This window comes from Lagopus muta, chromosome Z (assembly GCF_023343835.1).
Source record: "Lagopus muta isolate bLagMut1 chromosome Z, bLagMut1 primary, whole genome shotgun sequence".
NCBI lineage: Eukaryota > Metazoa > Chordata > Aves > Galliformes > Phasianidae > Lagopus > Lagopus muta.
The window spans coordinates 32,406,606-32,419,403 of NC_064472.1; the positions used below are offsets into that span (position 1 = coordinate 32,406,606).

At 37.4% G+C, this 12,798-nt stretch overlaps 1 protein-coding gene across 1 annotated transcript in view; it reads right to left on the reverse strand.

Moving 5' to 3' along the window:
- PSIP1 (PC4 and SFRS1 interacting protein 1) overlaps positions 1-12,798 on the reverse strand; it is a 34,993-nt gene that overhangs the window by 14,508 nt on the left and 7,687 nt on the right. Inside the window, exons 4-9 of the mRNA XM_048931239.1 lie at positions 10,694-10,810; positions 7,092-7,199; positions 6,466-6,528; positions 2,853-2,976; positions 1,095-1,170; positions 242-467 (exon numbers count right to left, since the gene is read on the reverse strand). Coding sequence (XP_048787196.1) covers positions 242-467; positions 1,095-1,170; positions 2,853-2,976; positions 6,466-6,528; positions 7,092-7,199; positions 10,694-10,810 — 714 coding nt within the window. The remainder of the gene's footprint in view (positions 1-241; positions 468-1,094; positions 1,171-2,852; positions 2,977-6,465; positions 6,529-7,091; positions 7,200-10,693; positions 10,811-12,798) is intronic.

The following is a 12,798-nucleotide window of genomic DNA, read 5'->3' on the forward strand; positions in this document are numbered from 1 at the left end:
ACAAAAAGAAAAATTAAATCCATCTTCAAGTGTCTTAGAAAAGGTTTTATTAAAAAAAATACTGAAGAAGTTCCTGAAAAAAATATCTGACAAAAAAAGTTTTATAGTTTTTGTTTTGCATCTTTATATCAGCAAACCACAAGGTTCCAACTTTCATAAAGGTCTGGCATTAACATCAAGAACCATCTTTAGTGATACAACTTTTTTTTATAATAAATGGATCTGAAAAGCCAAATTATACCTTATCACCTTCTTCTTCTCCCCCCTCATCTTCAGAATCAGAAGCTGATGCAGAACCCAGTTTTGCAGTATTTTTCCTTTTTGGTTCAGCCTCTTTCTTCCCATCTTTTTTATCATATTCCTTCTTTGGTTTTTCCTCTTCCTTCTGACCTTCCTCATCCTTCTTCACTTGTTTTTTAGGCTTCTCATCTGGTCCTTTTTTCTTTGCTTTCTCCTCCTCATTAACACTGACACATGAACAGTATTTAGATATCAACTATCAACAGTGAGTTTAAAAACAATCACATTGTCTTAATTCAGGAAGGTGTTTTTCTTCTATTTTAACTACAGAATATTTAAGTTAATTCACTCAGTTCATTTAATGACTTTCCAGAAAACACTCAAGCCTTTTTCTAAAATTAGTCCATTACCTGCACAAAACAAAAGAATAAAGTATTAATAATACAGAGGTCTTAATGAAGCAGAAAATGCGTACATAGACCCAAAATCCAGAAGCCAATGGTCATAAGTTCTCTACACGCATATGCCTGCAGGAGCAAGGAATACTTCAGACTGGAAACACTTCAATATTTTTAAGTTGTACTTAAGTGTACGTTGCCTGAAATACTACATTTGCTCACCTACTGAAAATTATGCTAATGCTGAACTTTTCCTTCAGTTATGAGAATCATTAGGGGCGCCGTGCAAGAAAAAAGGAAGGTAAAAAAAGAAATGTAAGCAGCAGACAGTGCTGGAATTCACTGTACTGTCAGAAGAGAAGTTTGAATTTACAAAGTAAGAATTATGAAGTCTTAGCAAGGAACAACGTTGTTAATAGTTAAGAAGCTTTCTATAGAAACAAATAAACTACTCACAGGTCACTTTCAGAAAGACAAGGTGGCTTCACCAACTTGGGTCTCCCTCTCGGTTTTGGAACTTTTACTTCAGAAGCTAGTATAAGGAAAATGATTTGTTAGTCCACAGCCACTATCTATTCCTTGTCTACGAGGAAAGATTCTTAGTCAGAAGCTACTCTTATTGATATTTTACAAATTTCAAAGGATTCAGATAGTTATTACATGAATTGCAAGAGTACCAGGCTTTAACCAAAAATCTCAGAAAACTCAGTTATTCCATACATTACTGATTTTTCAACAACAGGTTCAAACTACTAATTCTTCTGTTTTCTGTGTGGTGTGTTTAGGACCTGTATTAGTTACACAACATGAAACAAATAAACTGAAGGAGGAAGACCAGCAATAAGCTGAAAGCAGTCACTTCCTGTCCACATTTACATGCCATCTGTTTACTATCAATAATTTTAGGTACATCCCAGAGTTTCTCTGAATTTTCTTGCTAGCAAACTACTTTCAAGATGTTCTAACACCGTGCCTAAGTATACAGGAAAACTTTGCGGTTCACCACATTTTTATAGCAAGACAAACAGTCTGCCTTCTTGGCACTTACACCCTTCGAATTCTGTCAAACAAAAATTCCTGGTGCACTGCTTTTAATTTGCTGAAGTTGTCTGTCTGATCATAGTAAGCACGTCGTTAGGAAATGTTAGTGTTTAAATTCCTGCTGGTGTCAGTATTGAGGACTCTTAAGCAAGAGCTGCATGCACCATATCAACATCAGAAAATGCTTCCTAGTACATCTTGAGATAAGGTATTTTATACAAGTGTCAAAAGCATCTCTTAAAGACTCCTGCTCTAAGACAGTAGGGATTAAAACAATGTTATAAAACAGAAACAAATGCAAATATTTGAAAAGTACATTTACTAATATAATGAAATTATGGACTAGAGCGACACTTAATTTCTTCATAGCTTCCAAGATAAATGCAATTAAGTTGGTTTAACTGTGGTTGCACTTCCTGTAAGCTATTTTTATGCTTTCAGTAGATACAGATGAATATAAACTATTATTTGTTTCCCAGACTAGACACTCAGGCAATGTATTGCTACAAAAACAGTATTATAATCAGTTCAAGAATATCTACAGTATCTACAAGCTCAGCACAGAAATTCCAATAAATCAGATCATTGCTACTTTGAAAGAAAAAAAATAAAACAAACCAAAACAAGAAAAGCAGAATTTTAAGTAAATGTTTCAAATTATACAGTTTAAAATAAAGTAGCTGAATTTTCATTTCCTTTTTCTGTTAATCTACACATATTGATTTACGTATTTAATTAAACAAGTCTCTCCTGCTCTTTGCTTGCTTTTATTATTCTCTCAGCTCCACCTACAGGCACAATCTTCCCTCAGTTCTCTTACTCATGCTTTAAGGATGTTCTAACAAAAAATTTTAGTATTTCTGTAAGTACGGAAAACTTCATAAATCAACAATGCACAGAGGAACCTTACTGCAGTCTATTTTTTATGAGTGTTCTATGAAGAATATCTTCCTGAAGGTAACTCTCCTACCCCAAAACAGCAAGCCTTATTCAGAGTACTAATGCTCACAGTTTAAATCCATTTATATCCTAAATTCTAAGTTTGAGATATATTTTCTCTTTACAACTGATTCTATCTATACTCTGTAGTAGTTTATAGGAAAGATACAGTAAACCCTCTTTAATTATATTAAGGTATTTCAGCAGGACAAAATATTATTCTTTTATAGTTACCTGCTGGTCTTCCTCTTTTTGGGCTTACTTTTGGAGACACAGTCACTGGAGTTGCTGCTGCTGCTGATACCACTGCTGCTGTTGCCACTACTGCTGTTTCCTCAGCTTCACCTTGTTTTTCAGCCTAATTTAAAGAATATATTTCCCAAATGAAATGTACGAAATGAATGAAAGCACCAACTTCTCAACTACTTTCTCAGACAACAGTTTTTAAACGCATTCATTATTACTCTATTATTTCTAAATAAAAAAATAATACAAATTTTGTAGTAGATTATACTTAAGAATCGTTTGCTTCATGTTCTCCATTCTATAACTACCTACTATGACTACATACAGTAATGTTTCAGATAGCCTGAACCAGCCTATCTTCAGAAAATGAAGAAAAAAACCCGAAATCTCAGTTCAAAAAAATATAATGAGTTCTTTAAATTAGTAATGACTGCCAAAACCCAGTTTTCCAGTTCTAAGGATGTAAATTCATTTTGCCCTATACACAAATATTACTCATTTAAATGGTATAATCTCTCAGATATGTCACAACATCATGAAAGCAGATGAAGCTTCTCAACTACCCGCTTTGTAGCTAATTATTTGCAACAGAAAAAAATCATAAGCTAAATTGAACTAACCATAAATTATGAACTTTATCAATACAGTCATCTTAGAGGGGCTTGGTTGTAAAAAGTGGGGAGGGGGGGAACTTATGACAAAAGAACATCTTAAGGAATGCATAAGCATTTCCTTCAGAAGCATTTTATTAGGCAGAGAAAAAGAATCTTAATAAAAACTGACAGGAGAAAATACTCTCAGGAGTTTAGTGTCCTGGGTACAGGTACATCACACAGCAGCAACAGAAAAAGTAGCAGCAAATACATGTTTATATTCTTCCTGGATGCAGTCATAATTGGATATATTTTTAAAGAACAAACTTAAATCATGACTAAAGTACATCATAACTGTGTTTATTTCACATAGTTTAAGAAAGAAAAATAACTATTAAGATTAAAAAAAAAAAACAAAACACAAAACAAAACAGTTTCAAGACAAGAAAACACCACGTTCCTTTCAAGGAAGATAAAGTACACATTCAAGGCTGTATCACCATACAGCCGATGTTCTTTTCTAACCACAAGCCTACACCACATTCCTTGAAATATTACATTTTTTTGTTTAAGCTCCACAGCAATGCATCCCAACAAAGAGAAATTTAGGCAAAAATGCAAGGAGACTCACATGAATGAACAAGGATCTCCTGGCCAAAGTCAACACAAATAGATAGAAGATAGAAACAAGGACAGCTAGCCTGAGAGGAACAGAGACATTATCACAAGAGCCAGGGATCAAGTTAAGAAAGCTGAAGCCCAGACAGAATCTAATCTTACCAAAGATATGAAGAGGGGAACAGAAAGGGTTTCTTAAAGAATGTCAATGACAAAAGAAAGACTGGGGAAGATGTAGGTCCTCTGCGTATTTTGTTAACAACAGAAAAAGAGACTGGGGTTACTGGGGAAAATGTTAAGGCCAAGATACCAATTGAATTCCTTTTTTGCCTCAACCTCCACAAGCAAGATTAGCCTTTAGGGATCCAAGGTCCCAGAGACCAAACTGAGACCAGAGCAAGAAAGACAGATACTTTGTGGATGAGGATCTAGTTTGAAAACACTTGAGCAAACCAGACACTTGCAAATGCAATGGCATTCAAGCTTGTACTGAGGGAGCCAGTAGATGCAACTGCAAAGCCACTCTTCTGTAAGTTTTGCTCAACTGTGGCAACTGAGGAAAGCAAACATTGCTTTTACCTTCAAAAAAGAGCAAGAAGGAGGTCCCAGGCTGGTCAGTCTCAGCATCTTCCCTGGGAAAGTGACTGAACAGCTCAACCCAGGAAATTATTTCCAGATTCACAAAAGAGAAGCAAATCATTAGTAGCTAACAAAGACTATGGGAGGTCAGGTCAGACCAACTCAGTAAGCTTCTATGGCATCACTAGCTTGATGGGAAAGAAGAGAACAGTGGATACAGTCTTCCTTCCTACAATTCTGTAAGGACTCTGACTATGCACAGCATAAAAGAAACTGTCAAAGCACAGGTTGGATGAGCAGATAGCGATGTGGATTTCTGAAAACTGAATGATTAGGCCTAGAGGGTAGCGGTCAGCAGAAGACCCCTCCTGTGAGAAGAGGCCAAGAGTTGGGACTGTTTGCCTGGAGAACAAAAGGCTCAAAGGTCATCTTATCAACACCTATCAACACCTGAAGGGAAGGTGCTAAGAGGACAGAAACTCTTTGTCCAGCACCGAGAAAGAAGCAACAGGCACAAAAAGGAACACAGAAGGTTTTGTCACAGGAAGCACTTCTGTGCCATGCAGGTAACCAAGCACTGGCACAGCCTGCTAGAGAGGCCACAGGGTCTCCTCCTTAAGAGATCTTCAAGAGCTGCCTGCACATGATCTTCTGCAGTCTGCTCTGGTGTCCCTGCTCAAGGAGAGCTGATGGCCCAAGTGGAAAAACAAACCCCTTTCAACCTTAACCACTCTGACCCAGCAATGTCCAGCAGTACACAAATTTTTGGTTAACGCGCCTACCACATACAGCACGCACTAAATACATCTGTCAACTTGAGCTGCCAAGCATTACAGAAGAAGCCACCTTGGGTCTGAAATGCATTATGACATAAACAAAAATCAGCTGCGTTAAACAAAACTAAAAAACACTACAGCCATGATTTGAGTGCATTATGAGAACCAAAGCACAAGATCTGTTCTAGTGCCATCTGAGGCTTCTCTCCCATTTACAAGTATCAGGTATATGTACACTGACACGTATTTTCAACTCCCTGCTGTTCAGACTAGACATTTTCTTGCATATTATTTCAGATTTACTTTCGTATTTTTTTTTCAAATAAGGTGTTCTTTAAAACTTCAAAAATTATATAAATATAAGTTGCTTTTGTAGGAATACACAAATGCGCATCTTGCATGAAGGAGTTGATAGTACACTATTCATCTGTGGCAAGCACACCAGGCCACAGGTAAATTTCTGCACTCATCCCTGCTGTCAGCATTAATGAATCAACTTAAAAAGAAGTAGTTTCAAATTAAAATTACACTTTGCTCCATTTTAACCTAGATTTCACTTGGACAGTGCTCCAATCTAGCTTTCTGTACATCCACATTAACATCAATGGTGGAAAACAGTAAGACAACAGTTGGAACTGCTTCCTTCATTAGTATGAAAAGGTCCCAGAAGAGACCACAAACATACAATCTTAGGAAAGAAGTATTTCAGGTGCTGGTTCAGTATGAAGGCTCTTAATTTGTCTGTTTTTCCTTTTTCCTTCAGAGCTTCAAAGCAAGTTACTTTATTTCAATTATTGTCACTTACACTATGTGCCTATGTGTGGAAAAAAGAAAACTCCTTACCTGAGGAGCTTACTTGAGCTCCTTACTGAGCTCAAACAAAAATGTGAAACGTCCTCTTGGGAGAATGATCATTCCTACAAAACTTTCAACTATATTTGGAAGGAATGCATAATTTGCCACCACAGAAAATGATAACTGTTACCACCCCACTAAAAAATTTCAAGAAGGTGAAATATGTAAGTATACTGCTACCTTTCTTTTTCTTCCTCTTCTAGCAACTTTGGGAATAGAAGCATCATCTGTTTTCACCACACCCTGTGAAAAATTAAAAATGGTGCTAAGAGTTTAGGAAAAGAACATATCTGATATGTTTATAAGTTTTTGTGATCTTTTCCACAAACAAAACCATGTTCCTAGTTTGTTTTATTCCTTCCCACAACTGAATTGGGAATATATAATTTACAAAAATTATCATAAAGACATTTCCTACTTTTGGATATCATTATATGGTAACCAAGATTTCCTACTGAAAGGTAAGAAATAAGGCTACAACATTACTACATACCTTTATTTAAATCATCATTTAGCAACTGATCTCTTTATCTACTCTTTTTAAAAAAAGTTGCACTTGCTACACAGAGTGATGAAAACACTGTTCCACCAATTTTTAAACTGAATAACCTTTAATCTGGTTTGTCTACCTGATGAAAGCTTCTATTCCTGCTTATTTCAATGAGAGCAAACACACAGTAAGTTTTACATACCAAACTGAGACTGTCACACTAACAGTAGCTGTGGCTTCCCTGTGCATAAAATTTCTCTATTAACTGATGTAATATTAAAATATGCTCTGGTACACAGTAAAAGCTTTCACATACTTCCTTGCTGTTTTTTTCAGAAGGTACATCATCTTCCTTTGTAGTAGGCATCTCCTTTTCTTCTGCTTCAGCTTCTGCAGGTAAGTTGTTATCCTCTTTGGGGGATAACTGCAAACAGAATAATACAGAGTCAAAAACATATGAAAAAGAAAGAAAATGTTAAATGAGAACATACCAATAATCATCATGCTGTTTTTCACTCTCAGTCTATATACATGCCTTCTTACATACACACTGAAACTAACGGCAGAACCATTTTCAAATATTGCAAACCACTTTGTCTTCAAGTCCTCTTTGTGTTTGCGGTAACATAACTGCACTACTTCACTGTATTACCACTAAAAGAGTATTTCTAACTGTTCACAACATTCAAGTGAATTCCAGATATGAATAACTCAGTCACAATGGTGTTTCTTAATAAAATAAATTCAAGATTCACTTAGATCAGCCTATCTGCACACACAAACATGGAAGAATCACAGACCAGCTTGAACGAAGTCCAAACTCTACAAAACGATGACTTCATGTAGTAAACAGACCACATGCAAGGTATTTATCTTATTTCAGACAATTATTAGTGATAAAGTCATCTAACCCATGCCCTTCACATTGTTTCTTCTATTTTCTTACTTAAAATGAAAACTAGTATTTTAAGATGAGGAGTTAGGTTTGAATACAAAGTTTCTAGTCTTTCCCTTGTAAATATCAACACTTCCTTGCAGCCCACACTTGCTGGTGTTTTTTTTCCTAACTTCAGTTCATTTTCTTGACTTGCCCCATCTGTTGCAAAATTTACTTTAATAACAGCAACAGCTCCTAAAACTTCAAAATTGAACAGAGCAGTTCAGGCAGTAGGCTGTCATGCAATACTGATGATTACTTAAAAACATGTAATATCACTCAGGACTGTTCTGTTTTAGTTTGCTTATTCTTTTTTAGGTTACTACTCACTGAAACAGTAAGAAATCAAGGTTCGATGACTAAAAACAAGATATAGTTACACTAATATCAAAAGAAAAAGAGTAAGTCTGCTCATATTTTGCCTTAGGTTGATCAAAACTGATTACATGAATCCATCCCATCAGGGCTTTTCAAAGGGTTCAAAGGGCTGAATCTGGTCTTTCTGTGTCAAAGTATCTGCTCAGAACCAGACAGGAAGCTCTTTCTCAGCAAGAGCATGATGCATAAAGCCACTGCCATCCCCAGTAGCACAAGCTACTTGCTGAACACATCAACACTGATGCAAAGTGATGAATCCATTCAGAACAAGAAAAAGTTTAAGCTTTCTTCTTTGCAGTAGCAAACATTGGGTAACAAATGCTTTTACCAGCAGTGCGCATTCACAAGAAAGAAAAGTTGGCTTACTAATATTAGCAGCTAACATCAAGCAGAGTAGTGCAGATGACATGCTACAGGGAAAGGATGCTTTCCAGAGGGATCTGAACAGGCTTGAGAGGTGGGCCATGCCAACCACTCTCATGAAATTCAACAAGGCCAAGTGTAAGGTCCTGCACCAGGGACAGGGCAACCCCAAGGAGATACACGTTGGGTAGAGAATGGCTTAAGAGTAGTCCTGAATAGAAGGATTAGGGGGTGTCAGCTGACAACTCAACATGAGCCAGCAATGTGCACCTGCAGCCCAAAAGGCTAACCTTATCCTCAGCTGCATCAAGAGAAGGACGACCACCACATTTAGGGAGGTGATTCCGCCCCTCCATTCTGCTCTCATGAAATCCTACCCAGATTAGCAAATGCAGTTCTGGGGCACCCAGCACAAAGACATGGAGTTGCTGGAGAAGGTCCAGAGGAGAGCCACAAAGATTATCAGAAGGCTGGAGCACTTCCCATATGAGGACAGGCTGAGAGAGCTGGAGCTCTTCAGCCTGGAGAAGAGAAGGCTCTGAGAAGACATTCCACAACCTGAAGGAGGCCTGTAAGAAAGCTGGGGAGGAACTTTTTGTAAGGGCACGTAGTGACAGAATGAGGGGAAGTGGCTTAAAAATGGAAGAGAGATTTAGACTAGATATTAGGAAGCAATTCTTTGCCATAAGGGTGGTGAGACACTGGAACAGGTTGCCCAAAGAGTCTGTAGATACTCCCCCACTGGAAGCATTCAAGGCCAGGCTGGATGGGGCTCTGAGCAACCTGGTCAAGCAGGAAGCGTCCCTGCCTGTAGCAGCAGGAACTAGATGATCTTAAAAGTCTCTTTTAACACAAACCATTCCATGAAACTAAGAACTCTCAAAGCAACAAGAAGTTGGTAGAAACAACTCAGATATATTCAAGTCTCAATCCAGACACAATCATAGAATCATAGATAACTCCTGATATTATACATTGGTATAGTAGAAGCACAGTAACATTTGTTCATTTACTAAACTCAACAGGTCTTTTTCCCTTTCTTGGAAAATAAGCTTAGGGCTCCTAGACACCAGTCCTCCACAAGGCATTTACTACATATTATTAAGCACATTGGAAAGTTTTCAGTTTCAACTGTGAATCAATACTAAAGGATAGTTGCAAACACCTGCAAAAGAACTACACAAAAACTTGGCAAATAATCAAAAGGAATACTATTAGAATAAAGCAAGTCTTTACAAAAAGTCTGACAATTAAAAGCACCCATTGCCCCATAGTGTAGCAATTCTCAGAAGCAAGTTAGGATTAAATGAGACATCATGAACTTATCAGTTTCATCTGCTTCTCAGTTTTTATCTCTTTTTAGGATTCTGGTCTAAGAAAATTAAGAAGAGATAACACGCAACTTTTCTGTATTACATAAAAAAGACATTGAATTACACAAAATATTCAAGGGCAGAAAGTTAAAAACTATGTGATACAGTTTTATCATGTGTTATTATCATTAAATGCATGGTAAGCTACGAAGATTCCTCTCAAAATATGGACTATGTACAGCAGCAGCAAGCTAAGACGTTTCAGGTAGAAAGGCATTTTATTTAGTACAAATACAGTACACTTAAGAACACAGCCTTGTTTCAGAAGGTTTTACTTTTACAAACAACTAAATTAAACACCGTCATTATAAACTACTGATTTTTCAAAAGACACTTCCTTGATCCATCAACTGACGCAGCTCATCTTTTTTACCTACTGCATACTATTATCTTCAGTATCCATTCACATCACAAAGCGAGTAATAATTCAAACTGACTTACAGTTATTCAGGTAAATACACTGAAAAACCCCTTTAGCCTAGACCAGCTCTAATGCTGTCTCAGGCTTTTTAAAAAGATTAAGCTGCAACAGAAGAGATGGTTACACCAGACTATGATATTAAACAGTCTTTGGCGAAAAGAAGGTAAAGTTAAACCTTGAAGATAATTTTGAATCTCACATGCTTAAGAAATGCTCGATATATTTAAGTGCATTCTGACCTTAATCAGAAGAGAAATTAATTTTGAAAAGCATGCAAAATGCCTGCCAGGTATATTGAAGGATAAAAATGCTAATACTGAAGAATATAAACAAGCAAAGGCAATGCAGCTATGGCAGTGAAGCTATATCCTTTAACGAAAATCTAGCAATACAATTTCTACTTGATAAGATTACAAGTAGAACAAAACACAAATTGATTAACTTACTTTGGGGATAGACGGCTTTCTCCTTTTGGCTCCTGATTTTTCTTCACTTCCCTCTGCAGCCTCTTGACTGCTTTCTTGAATAGTTTCTTTGATCGATGTGTTAACAGCTGGATGGGACTTCAATAGAGAAATCACAATTGAAATGCAAATCCTTTCCTGGACTACAGAATAAGTACAGTGAGAGGTGTTCTACCACTTGTAAGCTACTGGAGAAAATATCACAATAAGGAACACTTATAGAACTACAGGAATCTGTAATTTTTTCCATTTCCCTCACGTTTTAATTTAAGTTGTATTATCATGATAATACTTTCAAGCTCTGATGCGATAAAGATGAAACTACTGCAAAGTAAGTTTTTTCTCGTTCATAATTAAGGAAAATTAAGTTTCAGTTGAATTCAACTTCCAAGACTCCTGTCAATAAATGCTTTTAAATGAGCTTTCAATCTAAGTGAAAAAGAGCTACCTGCTCCTGAAAACATCAGCAAACAAAACATAACAAAGGCTAAAAAATGAAAGTTAAAGACAGAAATAAATGAGGTGAAGTCAGAATTACTCTTTTTCATTCCATTACTTTATGGATAGCATTCTCATTCCTAAATATCCTTCGACCAAAGCTGGCAGAACTCCCCTGACTCTTTAATAATTCCTCCTTTGCGGATGTGGTTTTGGACTTCAGCCCAAGCCACAAGCTCCTTTCTACCCGCCACTTCCCTTACTAGCAGTTATAAGCAACATCTGGTATGTATTACTACTGCTTTCAGTACGTTCCAGCTAGCTCTGGCAGTTGAGCAAAAAATGCCACTATCAGAAAAACTTATCAAGAAAAAATATACCCAAAAAGAGATTAAAAAAATGCAAGTTCATCTCTCCCTGTAAGTAGCTGACAAGTCTGGCACTTTAATATTGTCTTGCATCCAAAATAAAACTTCAATTTTGCCAATTTGTCCATGTGACTGCTTCCCCTCTAAACTTATGTTGTGTGAGGCCTGACACAGTTGCCTACTCACGCTCCATTTATAGACTGACAATGGAACTGTCTTCCCTGCTACTGTCCTGCAACTGTCCTTCACTTAACTCTGAGAATGTTTTCGTGTTTGTTTTTTTTTTTTTTGGTGTAGTTTTTTTTTTTCTTTTTTTTTTAAACATGCCAAACAGTAATATGTACATCACATGCAGACAAAGAGAACAACTTAAGGTACATTTATCTCCAAGAATATAGCTAAGAAATACACATTTACTCACTTGGACTACCACAATATATTACTAGGCAATAATATATTGCCCTACTTCAAAATATTTTAGAAAAACTTTCCACTTCACAATTTACTTAAGTAACCCTTCCTCCATATCTTCAGCCAACTATCTGTCTTCACTTTCAAGGTAACTTGCTCCCTACACTGACCCTTTCTCACACTGCCTTGGGCACAGAACAGGTTTATGAGTCTGTGTCCCAGGTCACTGGAGAGTCCTGAGCGGCTGTCCTCAGCCTGCTCCAGCTCTGCACCCACTGCAAATCCATGCTGCACCCAGCACAGGGCCCAAGGCACTGCTGGACAAAGGCTCAGGGAAGGAGGTGACAGCCCCAGACTGGAGAGAAACCAATGATAAGCTCAGAGACCAAGCATGGCAGGAGACATAAAGAGGAAGAAGTTACCTGATCACAGACCTAATGCCCATGCAGGGCATGAGGGACACTGAGGCAGAAGAAAGGCTAGAGTAGGAGAGGTACTGAGGAGAAAAGCGGAGGCACAGGAGGAGTGCTCCCAGCCAGGCCAGAGCTCAGAGAAGCTGAGTGAATGGAGGTAAAAAGGTACACCTTTGAGGGGACCACAGTCCTGGAGAAGCCCACCCAAAGGTGAAGAAAGAAACAAGGAGCAGCAAAAACAAAGTAACTACACCTCCACTGCCTAGTTCTAGGGACTGACTATTACATATGCCAAAGGGACCAGAGAACAGGAGTGGGGAAGCAAAGCACATGGATGAAAGCAAACGTATTCTTCACAAATGTCTTTGTTTCTCCTTGCGCACATCACTAACAAAAAATTCCCTGCATTAATTACCTAAATTGTTCAGAATTCCCTGACTTGAGGGTTTTGCTGCTC